Genomic DNA, 18,021 nt, shown 5'->3' with positions numbered 1-18,021 from the left:
GTGGGCGAGGACAGAAGCAGATGCCACCAATGTTTCTGATTAGAAAGTCAAAAATTCTATCAGTTTTTCCTTCATTTTATTTTATTTTTGTCCTGTGGAAGGCTAATTCTTTCTCAAGTTTCCTCACCTTTGCAAGGTAGGTGACAATTTGAAGGCCATGTGTGTAACACATTTCTCATAATGCCCAGTCCACAATAGCCCCTAGTCAGAGGGAGCTCTTTGAATTACTTATATTGACATGGATAATATTGATATTATGCTCCTAGCATTATGGGGAAATATCATCTTCAATTCCTCTTTCTATGTTGGACAAGACTGATTTCATAAATGTCCAACGATGCCAAGAACAGCTGATCTCGCCATCAGTCCAACAGACAAGCCTGGAGATGGTGGCCTGGGAGCCAGTGAGTACTGGTCAACAGGAAGTGGTTTCTGCCAAATAGAATGTGATCCAGACATCTAAGCTGAGCCTCTGGCCTGGACCACCATCTCCATTCAACCAGGTCTTACCTCGACCTCCTGCTCTAAGGTGAGCTGCCGTTCTAAGCTGCACTCCACCATCTCCGTGGTCACTGGGAGCTTCTCAGGAAGCTTCATACATCGCTGGATCAACACGGGGTTGCAGCCATTCAGGAACTGGTAACCAAACATGAGATCTTCCTGCCAGTGATTCATGACCCGCTCTGTGGGGGAGAGAATCATGGCACAGCCTGAGCTCTTGGGGGAGGGGGGAGCCTGGGTTCTGCTGGGTCCCCCCTCCCAGGCACTTATTGGACAGCTGACTAACTGCAGGCTCTGTCTGCCATGCCAGACTGCCTGTCCCCCTGCCCATCTCTGAGTCAGGCCATGGCACTACCTGGTCCTCCCTGAGCTGGCCCTTAGTGGCTCAGAAGGTAACTGGGGCACCCCTTTCTTAAGTACAAAACAAAAATAGGCAAATGGGATTGCATCAAACTAAAAAACCTTTGCACAGCAAAGGAAACAATCGATGGAGTATAAAGGCAACCCACAGAATGGGAGAAAATATTTGCAAAGCACGTATCCAATAAAGGGTTAATATATATATATATATATATATATATATATATATATATGGAACTATATATATGGAACTATATATATATGGAACTATATATATATGGAACTATATATATATGGAATATATATATGGAATATATATATATGGAACTCTTTCAATTCAATAGTAAAAAGGATTAATAATTCAATTAAAAATGTGCAAAGGACTTGAACAGACATTTCTCTAAAGACATACAAATACTAGCAAGTATATAAAAAATGCTCAATGACCCTAACCGCCAGAGAAATGCAAATTAAAACCACAATGAGATATCATACTACACCTGTCAGGATGGCTATTATAAAAAGATGAAACAAAAGACATGTGAGGATGTGGAGAAGTTGGAACCCTTGTGCAGTGCCGGTAGGACTGCAAAATGTGCAGCCATTATGGAAAACAGCATGGGGTGTAGGGAATGATGGCCTGGGTGAAGGGGCAGCCTGGGTAGTTGGGCCTGATGGGCCAGCCCTGCTGGAGCAGGATGCGGCAACCTTTTCTAATTCAAGGCTAGTCTCCCCAGCAACATGAGAGCCCCCAATGGCACACTCACCAGAAATAGTGTTGCTGATTTTGACGAAGATTTTTTCAAAGTCAGCAAAGTCATTCCAGGAAGACTGGAACATGTGCATGAAGCAATTGATGAACAGGTTCTCCATCCTGCACACCAGGAGACAGTGTCATCCTTTGCACATACTCTGGCCTCACCTTCCTGCAAATGCTCTTCACATTGTGGTCTCATGGAGCCTCTAGGTGTCATCTGGGCAGCAGGGACTTGAACTCAGGTAAGCTGGCGGAGATGACTAATTGGCCTTGTGGAACTAGGACAGAAACTGGCACCCACATCTGATGCTCTTCCTACTGTCCCTTTCCAGTGAAAGAGATGAGTCATCTGTCTAATCCCTTTCATGCATGCTTTCGTCCATGTGTTCATTCATTCATTCTCAGCACAAGCTTCCAGAGACAGAGTGCCACACCTCCTATGCAGCTGCTCTACTGAGTCTCCTGGATTTTGGAAGGATGAGCCGTTCAGTTGAGTTTGACCTTCATTTACTTTCTGTCTAAACTTGTCTCTGTGCCTGGTGCTGACACAGTTTCCAAATGTTCGTTATACAAGATAGCAAAATAATCCAGAACAGGAGCTTGATAAATTCCAAATGCAGGCTGCAGGCAGGTAAGGAGGCCTGAATATTAGAGGAGTGGGGTGGAAACAGATAACTGCTTGTTACTCTGCCCACTCCTCCAGTATTCAGGCCTCCTTATCTGCTCTGTCTTTTGTATGTCCCAACTTGGGGGCCTTTGCATGTGAAGTTTGCTCTGAAACACCCTGCACCCCTCTTTCTTCTCTTATGAGAATGTAGTGTGAGTGTATCTTGAAGCTTCATCCAATGCACACCTACTCCTCCTTCAATGCTGGGGAAGCTGTTCCTTTTCCATACCAGGCTGGCCCTGTGATGCTGTCTCTGCAACGCCAATGGAAGATTACAAACAAACCCATTTGTGTGAATACCTGCCTGCTGCCTTAAATACAGGTGCTCAAAAGCATGTCTGCATTGCTCTGGTCTGAGTGCAAGCCTCCTTGCACTAAAGGGTACTGTGAAGAAGTACTTCTCCAGTGTGCTCCCCTTCCAATCGCCCCCTACCTCCCAAGAATGCCAGGCAGAGTAGAGCCTTTCCCCACAGAAGCAGCCTAACTTATGAGAGCCCAGCATGCTCCTAGACAGTGGGCTGTCTTTGGGTGAGTGTTGTCATGGAAAGGTTTGGGAGTTCCACAGCTTCCTCACATCCTCTCCAACTACCAGAATCAAAGGATGGAAATTTGGGTGTTTTATCCCAAATGAGCTTGGCCGCTGGGAATAGAGTTTGCTGCCATTCTAAGGGAGCCACCTGTGAGCATGGATGAGGGCAGCAAGTCTGAGGGACCAAAGGCGGGAGCTTGGCAGACAAGCCGGAGATGCTATGGCTCATTCCTGGCCCTGCCAGGCAGGAGAAAGACACCTGAGGTAGAACTTGACACACTTCCTTGCAGACTCCCCTTCTGGATCTGCCTCAGTTAAGCAAATGTTTTTCTCCTTTGTACTGATCATCCAGGGACCTCTAGGACCCCACAATGCTCAGGAGAGGGTCTTGGGGCTACAAGGCTGGTAACCTTTGTGAGCCTCAACTTCTCCTCTGCATGTAGGACCATCCAGCTGCCTGCAGGATATTGAGATGCTGAGATGGAAGGGGCTGGAACACAGCCTGGGCACTGGTGGGCACATAGCAGATGCTCAGTGCCTTGGAGCTAGGGAGTAATGCCAGCGTCGTCTTCTAGTCTGTGGCTGGTATCTTTATCACTTTTATCATAGCCCCTCTTGGTGAAGTAAGAACTTTTACACCCATGCTTGTTGCGGCCTCTCTACCAGTAGGAAGGCTGCCTGGGCCCAGAAAGGCCCCCAGCTAAGCTTCTTTCAGCCATTTACCTCCTTCCTCACCCAGCATCCATGGCCCTCCTATATCTCCCTTGCTAGCTGAGTCTCCAGGGATAGTAATCCTTGTTAAGCTAAAGGTGAAACCTCACTGTGACATCCAATGTCAATCTGGGTGTGGAAAGGACTTGTTTCTGGGAGAAGAGAGGCCTTCCCAGGCCCCTCCTATCCCCACAGCCCTGAGGGTAGCCTGGCATCAGCACACGCCCGGGAAAGAAGTCCTGGACCTCGTGGGGAACTGGGAGTGAGTCACAAGTCCATAACCGAGTCACTCCCCATCAAGAGTGTGTTGGAGTCTTTCCAGCTGGATCTCTTTGACTTCAAAATAGGGTGGGGTGTGGTAGGACTTGGAGGAAGCCACAGACCTAGGAAGAAGTGGAGTTAGGAGGAAAATATTTGCATGTCCTCTAGAAGCAAAATATTTCTACATACTTAAAGACAATTGAATATGAGGGACCTCAAAGATCTATTATTGTACAAAGAGGAACCCGTAGTAGCCTAGTGAGGGCACCTAGCCCATTTGAGGTCACACGACCAGGTAACAACATGGCCAGATAGCAGCGTAGGCAATGGCACAGCCAGGAGAGAGCCTGTGCTGAGCTGCTGACCTGGGCTGAAAAAGGTGGGAGCTTTCACTTTCTCTACTTCCCCTGCTAACTTTCCTTCTTCTAAAAGCCTCTTCGTTTCCCATTTCACAGTTTGGCTGTTTGGAGTCAGGGGCACAGCTCACTGAGGAGGCTTGGCCTAGTTCCAGACACAGCAGGTGGCTCAGAGGAAACGAGCCAACAGAGTTACCCAGAAGTGGTGTGGAAACTGAGCTGCCCAGAAGCGGACGTTCAATGGGGAAGTGCTTTTTGTGACCTTAGCCATGAGTTTCGGTTTTCCAAAAGCGGGACTGGATTTAGCCATGGTGAGAATGGCACTGCTATGGCATGCGCCTCAGAGATGCAGGCCATGCCTTGGGTCTGTGTATTCTGCCTATCAGAGACCTTTAGTGCAGACCAGGCTGCCAGGCACTGGGTGGGCATCCTTTCCCCATCAGACAACTCGGGAGCTGGACTAGAGGGTCTCAGAGCACCCATCCCACATGCTGAGGTCTGGATATAAGAATCCTAGATGGGGCTGGGAGCCCACGTGCAAGAAGAGAAAAGAAGAGAAAAGGCAGCTGAGATGGGTGTAGGTCAGCACAGAGTGTTAAGGACCTGGCCTGAAATTCCAGCCCCAATGTTTCCCAGCCACGTAGGCTTGAGCAAGTCCCTAACCTCACTGTGCCTCAATTTCCTCATCTTTTAAATGAGCATAATGATTTTCCCTGCCTCACAGGGGTGACATGATGTTTAGAAAGCATCAGTATGTAAAAAGAGTTCAACAAATATTAGCTACTAGTACCATGATTATCATTTATTGTTGACATTAAAGTCTGCAGCCTTAGGCCACAGTGTTTTAGGGGGACCAGTGGGTAAGTCCATAATCCAGTCTGCAGCACAGCACTTTGCATCTCCCTTCCTCGCCCCCCCCCCCCCGGGCTTTCTGTCTAATTCACTCATCCCCTTTCTTCCTTCACACCCAATTCATGAAAGAATCTTCACTTACTAACTCTTCTTTATTGCCTTTCCTCCTTTCTGCCTCCACAAAGTGTTCCAGCCCAGAGCACTAGTGATTTCTGAGTGGTTGTACCCAAAGGGCCTGGTCAGCCCTAAATTCCCCTGATCTTTCTGAAGCATCTGACAAGCAACCCATTTCTTTTTGACACTAAAAGGCAGAATACTGAGCCTCTTAGATCTTGTCTCAGTTTCAAAACTCCATGATCCTGCCACTCCTCCCCCATGTAAATGGTGGGCTCCTTGCCCACTGCCCTGCCTTGGTAGCCTCAGTATCACTTCCATACACACATCACAACTCCAGTCCTCCTGGATCATCAGAGTTCCCACTGCCCAGAACACCATCTCCTCTGCTCCTCCAATCAGTGCAGTGAACTCCTATGAATCTTCAAAACCCAGGTTGGGCTTTTCTTTTAGAAAGCATTTTTCCAATGCTGTCTCCTAGAGTTACTTCCTCCCTTATCTCATTTCCGCAGTTATCTTTTCCTAAGGAACATCTATCATATGCTATTGTGATGGGCTATCCTGTCCATAGCTTAATCCCCACTAGACTGTGAGCTTCTTGGAGTTAGGACCAAGGGGCCACTTTCCGTTCATCTTGGGTCCCCACCTCCCAGGATCTGTCAAAAAAGGAGCAGTCTCCTCCTCCAAGCCTGCTCCCAGAGGGGCTGAGGAAGCCCAGGAGAGCTAGCAAACAAAGTGATATGCCTGATGAGGCAGCTCCCTGGCAGGTCTCCTTTTCTGAACTTAGGACTGAGGAGAAAGTCCTCCTGAGGTGCCCAGAATGGAGACACTAGAGAGTATTCACCTACACTGTGCTAGACATCACCATAGGGACATTACGCACATGAGTTGATTTAAATCTCATAATAATTCTAGCAGCTAGGTATGATTGGCTTCAGATTATAGGAAGGAATTTTAGGATTGGAAAACTTAACTCCTCCAAAATGGTGCAGATAGAGTTTGAATCAACCCCAGCTGGCCAAGCTTTAGCTAAGCAACCTTTGCTTTTAAAGGATAATTAGATATAAGTTGATAATTGTTACTAATTTTAATAGATAAATAGATTTCCCCCCAGGAAAGCAACGTATAACCCAGTACTGTAAGTGTGGTCCATGGACCACCAACATTAGCATAACTTGGGGGGCTTACTGAAACTGCAAACTCTTACCCTACTGGAACCCACTGATCAGAACCTGTGGGCCAATGTTCCACAGAGGCCCATGTACACAGGAATGTTTGAGGGATGTTGTCCCATTCCAGGAGCTGCCCTCACCTAGTCTCATCTGATAGGAAAGGCACAATGGATGAGGGTCTGAGCACCCTAGTCCTTGTATGAAGCTGGTCACCTCTCCCAGAACTAAGCCACATTTCTGCACTGTCCTATTCTTTGGGAAGGAAGCTCTCTTTTTAAATTTCCTTTAAAGAAGATATTCCCTTATTAGCTTGGCAACCTCCTGCAATCAAGCTCCAGGCAGCAAATGGTGAATAGTGAGTAAACATATAAGCTGCTTCTCTGATGCCATCAGAAAATTTCACAACTCACTTGGTTCTGTGAGCAGGCCCAGCCACATCCAGCCTTCACACATGGTGTTCTCTCTGCCCCTGAATCCTTGCCCCATTTCTGTGTCTGTTTGTTCAGCAGCAAGGCCAGGCCAGATGCCCTTCTGTTGTGAAGCCTTCCTGGACCCCATATGAGATAACATCAGACAGTGAGAGTCCCTCTATGAGACCTTGAGGGCAGAGGCTGAGCTGAGGGAGCAGGTACTCAGCATGTGTATGATGATGGAGAAGTAGGTCCTGCCTGGAATGGATGAAGATTAATGCTGTCTTTAGGGAGAAGTTTCTCTGTTCATGATTAACATATGTGGTCCCACTATATTCTCACAAGCCCGAGTAGGGGCTGTGGTCTTGCTTTTCAGATGAAAACATCAAGGTTGAGAGAAGTTAGATATTTTCCCTAGGATCACCTTGTAGTGGTCTTGGCCCCTCTCTCATGCCCCTCTCATTCCCCAAGGTGGGATTCTGCTGAGCTTCTGCTCTGAGGTCCAGCTCCCTTGACTCAAGAGAATGAGGGAAGGCTGGAGAGTTGGGCAGAGATGTCTGGGCTCTCAACAGAGGTGGGACAATCATTGAAGGATTGTAGACAGGGAAATAAAAGAACTATATTTGCCTTTGTAGACAGAGCCTCCAACACACTGTATGTCCACTTGATAATAACCTTCCAATTATGTGAAATAGGGCTCAGAGAAGTAGGTAGAAGAATGTTCTTGAATGTCCCAGGGAGAGATGGAGGGGCTGGGAGTGGAGGACATGCATACTGAGATCCAGGAGGTGGACCTGACTCCATGTGCAACTGGGTGGAGAATAAGCTCAAGGAAGGAATCTAAGCCAGTGGATTCAACTTTGGCTATATATTGGAATTCCCTAGGAAGCTTTTAAAATATACTCATGCCTGGAATGGCAGATGCTGGCAGGTCCAGGTGGCATGGAGTGGGGGAAGGGGAGGTAGTAAGGAATCTATAACATTAAATGCAAAATCGGAAATGAGAACCATTGATCTAGGTGGCGCTGCCTTCCTTACATCCTTAGCCATGATGGGGATACATGAGAAGGAAAGGTGTGTGTGTGTGTGTGTGTGTGTGTGTGTGTGTGTGTGTGAAGTGAGGGTCTGTGAGGTGGCATAAAAGGGTCCTGAACTGGGTCACACTCAATTCATTTTGACACATTCAATTCATTTTTACTTATCACCTATTCTGTGGCAGCTGCTGTACTAGGCTCCTGAAATACAAAGATGACAATGACCTTAAGCTTTCATTCCAACATCCATTCACCATCCAACCATCTGTCCTCCCATTCACTATCGTTCCACTCACCCACCGTCCGTCCGTCCATCCATCTGTCCATCCATCCATCCATCCATCCATCATCTGCTCATCTATCTATCCTTCCACCCACCATCTGCCATCTAGTCATTCCTCCCTCCCTTTACCATCCATCCATTTATTCTTCCACCAACCATCCTTCCATCTCTCCACCATCCATCCACCATCCTTCCTTCCACCATTAGTAAGCAAGGTGGCACTACTCCCCAAAACAGTATCATCTCCTCTGACCTCACTGACTCTTCATTCTTATCATTTTCTCTCCAAACTGTTTCCCTTACAAGGGCCTTTTGTCCTGCTTGTTTCATCCTGGTCTGGGCTGTACCCTACTAAAGACACATGCCTTTGATTCAACAATGCCAATCTCTGGGTGGGAAGTAAGACATGTAATTGTTATCATGCTTCCAGGGAGCCAGGTGCTTTGTTTTAATTTTTTTCTCTAATTGATTCCAATTGTAATGATGTGTGTTGGGGGTGGAGGGAGATTTCCCAACTTTGAACCCAAATAGACCTGAATTCAAATCCTGATTTTGACAAATTCTAAATTTTAGGCAAATTCCTTGATCTGGACCAGCAGAACCTCAGTTTATTCACCCAGAAACACAGTACTTACCTCTCGGGGTGCCGTGAAGATTACATTAGATTATTCTGTGTAGAAACCACACACATCTAAGAGCCTGGCACTTAGCAGAGGCTCGTTATGACTACTCACTTATATGCAACCTCAGGAAGACAAATATATATGGTCTTTCTAACGTTAGGCGATTCTCTACAGAGGCTGATTGTGAGTGAGTGAGTGAGTGAGTGAGTGTGTGTGTGTGTGTGTGTGTGTGTGTGTGCAGTTCTTTCATTATGTCCAAAGGACGAAGGCCTTGGCACAGGCCTAGGAGTGTGGCCTCCTGCACTTTCCTTTCAGAAATATGATGAAATGAGGCATGCTTCTCTAGGGGAGCAGCTATGCAACTAAACAAATGTTGCCATGGAAACTGGCCAGGTTGGTGGTTCTCCACCTGTTTGTTTCCTGGATATGCCCACCTGGGGCCAGAGTCCCACCCTAAGAGACTCAGCTCCTGGCTGTGGAGTTGTGAGGTACTGAAGCTCCTTGGGTCATTATAAGTCTTGGTCAGGTTGCAGAACCAGGATTTAGAGTTTTCTGGATTTCTATGATTGTGAGAATTCCCTAAAGTGTCCAAGTACAGATTCAAAAGTCTTTCACCTAGCCCTCAGGTAGGGCAGGAGCTCCATATTTTTAACAAGCACCCAGAAGTCTCAGGTTTAGTCAAGCTTTAAAAAACTGCTGTAATTCAACCACAAAGAGGAAGCACAGAACTTTATCTCTGCCATTTATTAGCAGGGGACTTGGGCAAGGCGCTTGACTTCCTCAGGTTCCTCAGCTGCAAATGGAGATAATGACTGTGGCTACTGCATGGGGACACAGGGTACATGCCAGTAATCAGCACAGGCACAGTGGCCATTATTACTGCAGAGCCCTGCCATTTAGGTGACAGCCTGGACACTGACTACTCCTAAGTTGGCCATAGAGGGGATGAAATGTGGATGGGAATCGGGCATTCCAAATAAAGACCTGTGCTTGGGCTGAAACATAGCTATGTTTGGTGTCCAGAATACTCTAGGTTGTAACTTTGTTTAGATACAGGATATCCTGTGATTATGTATTGAGAATCCACTCTATGGCCAAGATGTAATCAAATGCGTTAGGGAAGAGGCACTTGGCTGAGCTTCTCCCTCAGCCCTAGGCCCCCATGAGGAAAGTAGTGAGATCTCACTTCTGGCCCTACCACTGGAGGAGCTGCCTAGTGTCCTTACATTCTCATAGACTTACGCTTTAGAGTAGTTCAGAACAAAGTCCACTCCTTTCTCACTATCAAACTGGATATCACGAGGTAAATCCTTGTGGTATTTGGCATCAATACTCAAGGGGAAGCCAGGGTTCCATTCCATCCATCTGAGCATAAATAAGAACAAAACTGGGTTAAGTGTTTTGGGTCGGGACCCTCAGGCTGAAGGCTGCCTATGTGGTCTGAGGATGTGCCTGCCATTAAGTCAACAAGTTATAGTTGAGTGTACATCTAGTAAGGTACTGTGATTGCTCCCAAGGTCCAGCAGCAGCCCACTTTGCTGTTCCCTGAACATCACAATGAGAGGCCTGAGGCCCCCTAAACCTGAGACTGGGTTTAGAGCAGGTGTAGCAAATTGTAGGTGTGCACCAGTCTGTAAAAAGGAATTGGAAAAGGAAGCATCAGAAGACCTCATTTATTTGAGGTGAGACTCAATAGCAATGTCTCTCAATGTTCTCCCTAGTACAGAACTGCCTTGCCAGTCATGGGAGTTAAATGTGGTTAAGGCTGACCTGGACATCCAATGTCCTACTGGCTTGGTCAGTGCACCTTGAACTGCGTGTGGTGGTCAGGGGAAAGTGGACAGTTTTATGTCTGTGTGGTAGGGTACACAATGCTATGGGGTGGCTGAATGAGCCCATTGGGCGTAGATAGCTGCCAATAGCAGGTTTAGTGATTGTTATAATCAAAATAGCTCCCCCAAAGACAGATCATACACTCTATCCAGTCAAAAATTTTAGATCCTGGTGTTCTAGAAACATAAATGTCCACAGCATTGGACATTTATGTTTTTTTATTTTTTTAATTTAGATTTTATTTTTGTTTATTGCAAAAACAAAACAAACTTTGACAATTTCTTAAGGTGGTGAGAATGATCTTGTATAAGTTTAAAAACAAAAATTATATTCTGAGATTTCAGCTTTTTCACTTATATTCCTAATTCTTCTTCCTTTTTGACCTTTCTTATGAGAAGAAAGTAAAACATTGAGTTTTTGGTCATTAAAAAGTTTTGAGTCCCTGCGCCCCTATGTTAATTGCAGCATTATTTCCATAGCCAAGATATGGAAGTAATAAGAGAGAGGGGGAGAGAGAGAGAGAGAGAGAGAGAGAGAGAGAGAGAGAGAGAGAGAGAGAGAGAGTGTGTGTGTGTGTGTGTGTGTGTGTGTGTGTGTGTGTGTGTAGGGATGAAGGGAGAGAGAGAAAAGAGAGAGATGCTCCTGCAAGCTCATAAGCTTCTGGGAGAAGAATAATAATCAAACTATCATTAGGTCTCTCATTTTCTGTACTGAAAATGGGAAGACAGTGTAAAGTATTTACAGACTTTTTAAAAAAAGATTATCATCTAAGCCTCTTATATCAAGTCAAATAATTGGTGAGGGCAGGATAATTTTAGGAGAGGGCTAGGAACAAGCACATACACTTTCTGAAGAAATTAACTGAACAAGTTCATCCAGACAAAAATGAAATTAGAAGTTCCTAAATATAGTAAAGAGTATTCATCTGAAAATAACAGCAGATATAATTTTAAACAAATAAAAATATCAAAGTCATTTTTTTTTCAAAAATCAAGACCCAGTGAGGCTTTTCATCATTGTTACTCTTATTTTTGGAATTCCAGCCAAGCATTAAGAAAACGATATCAGTGGTATAAATAATGGAAAATAGACAGAATTATCATCATTTAAATAATGCGATCAAATAACTAGGTAACAGAAAAGACTCACTAAAAATGAGTAGTGCCAATAAAAGAATTTAGTAAGGTGTTACCACAAGATAAATATGAAAAAATGAGTAATTTATCTTTATTTAAGCAATATTTATTTACGAATAGAAAAATATCCCACTCAGAATTGTGTGAGCTATAATTTCACTTGTTATAAAGAAACTAGAAAGAAGAAAGATCTGCATGAAAAAAAAACAGAAATGCCATTGAAAGATATTACATAAGCTCTACTAGATAGGTAGAAAGACATGCTATGTTCTTGGATGGAAAGGCTGATTATCATTAAAATGTCAGTATAACACATTTATATGTAATTCAAAGTAATTCTCATAATAAAAATCTTTAAAAGGATCAGTGAGATAACAACACAGCTATTGATATATATTAGAAAGTGTGACAATCATAAGATGGTGCTGGGCTAACACACAAAGTCTGGCAAAAGACCCCCAAAATATGTGAATATAATATAAAACTAGGTAATATTTATTGTGTGCTTTCTATTTGCCAAATACTTTTCTATGTGTTTTCATAGTTTAACCTATTTAATTGTCTCAAAAAACCCATGAGGTAGTACTATCATTCTTCCCATTTTACAGATTGAGGGGATTGAGGCACAGAGAGATTCAACAACTTTCACAGGACATGGAGTAAGTGGCTGTGAGAGCTGAGCCCAGGAACTGGCTACTATGAGTGTCACCCCAAAGCAGTAGGAGTGAATGTATTTTGTAATAAATAATATTGGGACCTTGGACCACTACTTTACATCATGTGTAAAAATATATGGCATATGAATTAAAGGACTAAAGTTAAAAAAAATTATAAAAGTGTTATATGAAAATATAGGAGCACTTATGTAACATTGGGGTAGGGAGGGCCTTCTTAAGCAAAGTGAGAAACCCAAAAATTTAAAAGGAAAAAAAATACATATAGTTTAGCAAATAAAGAACTGAAATCCTAAGTGACAAATGATATGTATGCTATATGCTATACCAATAGGATACCATCCTAACATATAAAGAGCTCCTTTAGATTAAGGATTAAAATTTAAAAACCCAGAAAAATAAAGCATATAATTCAAAGAATAGGCATTGCAGAATACTTAACACACCAGTGGTCAGGGGAATGCAGATTAAAACAACAGTGGAGTCTCAGGGATTTTTAGGTTGTCAAAAATTTAAAAGATCAATGTCACCAGGAACTGGTAAAGGATGAGCAAAAGTATATTTTCAAAGCCAATTGGTGGAACTGAAAATTACTATAACATTTTGGGATAGGATTTTTGTCAGAATTTCTTAAAATGATAAATGCTGATTTGCCCTAGCAATGTGAGTTCTGGGTATCAACATAAGACTACTTAAAGCAACTGCACATCAGAATTTTTGTATAAGGTTGCTTCTTGCAGTGCTGTTAGTAATACCAAAAACAAATAAACAAATACACAAATGAGAAACAAGATGAATGTTCATCAGTATGGAATTTTTGAATAAGTTATGGTACATTCATATAAAGCAAAAATTTACAGAGGAGGAAAACAATGAGATACTATTTCACACATTAGATTGACAAGAATGAAAAAAGTCTCAAGATGTAAAGTGTGTTGATAATGTAGGGAAATAGTAATCCTCAGAAACAGCTGCTAGGGGTGAAAATTGACAGAAACCCATTGAAAAACAATTGGAAATAACTAGAAAACCTAAAATGTGGTCTACAGCCCTGCAAGTCTACTAGGAATAGAGTAACTCTTCCATGAAAGCACCAGGAGATATATGAGAAAGCTCACTGAAATGTGGATTGTAACAGCCAGAAATTAAAGACACCCCACATATCCATCATCAGACAAGTGGGATTATGGTGGTTTATTCATATGATGGTTCATTATACAGAAGCTACAATAATGAACAACACCTATCTGTGTCAACTGGTTGCTCTTCAAAACAGAAAGGACGAGTGGAAAAAAAGTAAGGCACAGAATGATTAGATTAAATGATGTAGATTAAAAATTGCTATACTATATATTGCTTTGTGTGTGTGTGCATGTGTGTGTATGTGTGTGTGTGCCACATAGGTACATGAAGTCACAATTAGAGAACATGGGCAGTGGGTTATGACCTGTGTTGGCTTCTCCATATTCTTGACTGGCTAAGGGAGCAATGAGAGTTGGCTAGACTTGCTGGTTTTCTGGCATATTAGAGACTGATTTTAATAGTTACTTTACTTCCAAACTCTAATCTGGAAGCCTGGGAGTTCATGTGAAAGAGGAACTCCAAGATTATGCAGACAGTGCAAAGTTTAGTACTTCCTGAATGGAAGCAGAGGAGTGGGTCTGAAAAGGACAGATTAGTAGAAAGAGGAAGAAAAAAATGATGATTAGATCTATGAAAGGGGAAAACTATCACATCAGAAAACCCTTCTATCCCCATCTCTCTACACTTGATCTTAGCCAAAAGGTCAAGAAGAGATGCCTCATTTTTCTAGACCCTGCCAAAGCCCCATTCCTGTGAAAATACCACTGAATTCACCACTCCCTGGTAAAGGGGTGTTTTCCAAAAGGTGCTCCATAGAGCCCTTTTTTGAAGGATGGTAAGAATTGTGGGTCAAATGATCTTGGGAAACACTAGGTTGAAAAGAAATTAAGGGCTTGCAGTCAGAAGGGTGGAGTAGGTAAATGCTGTGCTCACCTTTTCTCATGCCCACATCAAAATTACAGGTATACAGCTGAAACTTATTGGATTTCATGAACCAATATCACGATAAAAATAAATTAATTAATTAAAAAACTTACAGCTAACCTACAGACTAGCCATCATTGGGAGTCACCTGAAGTCTAGCTGAAGTCCTACAACTGGGGACACACAGAAGAGGCCACGTCAAGACTGGTAGGAGATGTATAGATGTGAAATGGGTGGGCTCCACACCCACATGTGGTGGTTGAGAATTGGGAGAAAGGTTCCCTCTGGGAGGGCAAAGAGTCCTGACCCCACACTGGACTCCCCATCTCAGTTTTCCAGTACCAGGAAGAGAAGTCCCCATAACTTCTGGCTGTGAAAACCAGTAGAGATTGTGGCTAAATGAGATGGAGGGCTGAGGGAGTTGCAAACTTTCCTCTTAAAAGGCCCATGTGTAGACTTACTCAGTGATAGACTCACTCACTCTGAGCTCCAGCTCTGGGGCAGCAGCTCAAAAAGTGCCAGAAACATATGGAGAAAAATTGAGTTGTCTGGCTTCAGGGCGAAAGCTGTGGGGGCAGCTTTCTCTCAGACAGAAGTGCTGGCAGAGAGCATTGTTCCTTTGTTAAACCCTCCCCCACGCAGCTTGTAGACCCACGTAGGCACGATACCTGAGTCTCCATCAATGTAACTAACAGTGGTCGCCCTGTCTTGGTGATTCCCTGAGACCCCACCCTTCACAATGTGCAGGGCCTAACCAAGCCACTTCCAGTGTATTTTCCATACAAATGACCTGTCTCAGCTCATGCTGCGGACTTTCCTAAAATCTCTCAAAGGTTCACAGAACTTAAACAGGCAGCATGTGGCCCCAGCATGCCTTGTACTTCTAGCTGAGAAACCTCAATCCCAGCAGTAGTGGCAGCCAGCCTTGGTTTGAAGCTTGGCCTCTTGAGGCACTTCCAAATCCAGCATAGGTGGTGGCCGTCTGTGGATTTCTTGGTGGCTCTTGCCAGGTGGCTCTGAACAGGGCACAGGCTGCAGCTGAACTTGGCCTGTGAGTGCCCCTCCTAGGAATCCCTAGCCTCCATGCTGGGCCACCAGGAGTCACATCCGAGGACAACACACCCAAAGGCCAAACAGGGCAGGCACCAGAGCCCTGCTAAAGCGAATCCTGCTTTGTAGGGTCAGCCCGTGCATGACATCTCCACTGGTCACAGCCAGTCATCACAACAAATCAGCCCAAGGATCAATCCTTTCCATTGATGAGCAAAGAGAAACCAAGGCTCAAATACAACAGGAGGGCACAAACAATGCATACAAGGGACGTACCTTGAGCACCTGTCTCAGGTGATCAAAAAAGACTGTGCTACTGGGACCTAAAGGACAGCTACTACATAAGACTACTCTTGTAATACTGGGAGACATCGCAACCCTACCTAACATATAGAAACAAATACAAGTAGGCAGCCAAAATGGGAAGACAAAAAAAAATGTCTCAAAGGAAAGAACAGAACAAAGAACAAACTCCAGAAAAATAACTAAACAGAATGAAGATAAGCAATCTACCGTATGCAGAGTTCAAAACACTGGTTATAAGGATGCTCAATGAACTTAGGAGAAGAGTAGATGACCTCAGTGAGAACTTTAACAAAGAGACAGAAGACATAAAAGTGGAGATAGAAAACATAAAAAAGAACTAGTCAGAAATGAAGAATACAATAACTGAAATGAAGAACACCTTAAGAGGAATTAACAGTAGATTAGATGAAGTGGAGGATCGAATCAGTGATTTAGAAGATAAGGTAGCAGAAAATACCATTTTAAAAGAGCAACAACAAAAAAAGAATCTGAAACAATGAGGATAGTTAAGGGTGCTCTGGGACAATATCAAGTGTAAAACATTCTCATCAGAGCGATACCAGAAAGAGAAGAAAGAGAGCAAGGAAATGAAAACTATTTCAAGAAATAATGATGGAAAACTTCACTAACCTGGTAAAGGAAATAGACATACAAACCCAGGAAACACAGGGAGTCACAAACAAGATAAACCCAAAGAGGCCCACACCGAGACACATTAAAATTCAAATACCAAAGGTTAAAGACAAAGAGAGAACCTTAAAAGCAGCAAGAGAAAAGTAGTCAGTTACCCACTGTGGGGCTCCCATAAGACTGCAAGTTGAGTTCTCAGGAGAATCTTTGCAGGTCAGAAGGGACTAGCACAAAATATTCAAAGTGATGAAAAGCAAGGACCTATAACAAAGATTACTCTATCCAGTGAAGCTATCATTCAGGATTGAAGGACAGATAAAGAGCTTCCCAGACAAGAAAAAGCTAAAGGTGTTCATCATCACCAAGTTAGTGTTACAGGAAATATTAGTAGGACTTCTTTAAGAAGAAGAAGGGGGAAAAAAAGATTAAAAATATGAATAATAAAATGGCGATAACTATATATTCAGTAGCAGTTACTTTAAATATAATGGATTAAATGCTCCAATCAAAAGATAGGGTGGCTAAATAGATAAGAAAATCAGAAAAAAAGACGCTTATATATGCTGCCTATAGGAGACTCATCTCAGACTGAAAGACACACAATGACTGAAAGTAAAGGGATGAAAAAGATGTTTCATAAAAATGAAAACAAACAAAAAAGTTGGGGTAGCAATACTTATACCATACAAAATAAGACTTTTAAACAAAGGCTGTATAACAAGAGATAAAGTAGAACCCAATTACCTCACTTCTGGGTATTTATCTGAAGAAACCCAAAACACTACTTTGAAGGGATATGTGAATCCATATGTTCATTGCAGCATTATTTACAGTAGCCAAGATATGGAGGCATCCTGGGTGTCTATCAATGGATGAATAGATAAAGAAGAGGTGGATTATATATACAATGGAATATTAGTCAGCCATATCAAAGAATGAAATATTACCATCTGCAACAACATGGATGAACTTAGAGGGTATTGTGCTGAGTGGAGTAAATCAGACAAAAAAAGGACAAATGTCATATGGAATCTACAGAAAAGGATAAACAAACAACAGAAACAAGCTCACAGATACAGAGAGCATTTTGATGTTTGTCAGATTGGGGATAGGAGTATGGATGAAGAGGAGAGGGAATTAAGAGGTACAAATTGGTAGTTACAAAATAGTCATGGAGATGTAGAGTATAGCATGGAGGATATATAGTCAGTAGTATTGTAATGACTATGTATGGTGTCAGATGGGTACTGGACTTATTGTGGTAATCACTTCAAAAGTTATATGAATATCTAATAACTGTCTTGCACACCTGAAACTAATATAATATTGTATATAAGTGACAATTAAAAACTAAAAATAGAAAAATTAAAAAGTAAAAAGATAAAATAAAATGAAATTAGCCATGTTTCATCACCACAGGACTTCTCAGAATCATCAACGCTTATGCGCATTGTGAACCTCCAGAAGCGGGATGAGATAAACAGTTTCCAAACTTGTTTTACCATGGGATATTTTTTTCTGGGAAAAAGTTTTGGGACCAATACCCCAGGGAACATTTTGGGAAATACTGGGTTAGGCAAAATGCTTGTAAGACTAATTTATCAGTCATCACCATCTGACTCTGAAATTTGTGTAGAACTGTTAAGTCTTGCTGTCTATTCACCTAACAGGAAAAAAACAGCCTGATTCTCTAGAAGCTGTAGAACTTCCTTCTACAAGGCCAGAAGCAGGTAGGGGTTTTGCCACAGGTGGTTG

At 43.0% G+C, this 18,021-nt stretch overlaps 1 protein-coding gene across 2 annotated transcripts in view; it reads right to left on the bottom strand.

Moving 5' to 3' along the window:
* ALOX5 (arachidonate 5-lipoxygenase) overlaps positions 1-18,021 on the bottom strand; it is a 48,488-nt gene that overhangs the window by 14,827 nt on the left and 15,640 nt on the right. The window contains exons 4-6 of one of the 2 annotated variants that reach the window (XM_016140933.2): positions 9,873-9,995; positions 1,629-1,735; positions 511-683 (exon numbers count right to left, since the gene is read on the bottom strand). In XM_016140933.2, coding sequence (XP_015996419.1) covers positions 511-683; positions 1,629-1,735; positions 9,873-9,995 — 403 coding nt within the window. The remainder of the gene's footprint in view (positions 1-510; positions 684-1,628; positions 1,736-9,872; positions 9,996-18,021) is intronic. The other variant, XM_016140934.2, reaches the window with a different exon arrangement.

The sequence above is a fragment of the Rousettus aegyptiacus genome, unplaced genomic scaffold, assembly GCF_014176215.1.
Source record: "Rousettus aegyptiacus isolate mRouAeg1 unplaced genomic scaffold, mRouAeg1.p scaffold_m13_p_6, whole genome shotgun sequence".
In the NCBI taxonomy this organism is placed as follows: Eukaryota; Metazoa; Chordata; class Mammalia; order Chiroptera; family Pteropodidae; genus Rousettus; species Rousettus aegyptiacus.
Note: the sequence above shows the minus strand (reverse complement) of the source record. Positions and strands in the feature narration are given on the sequence as shown.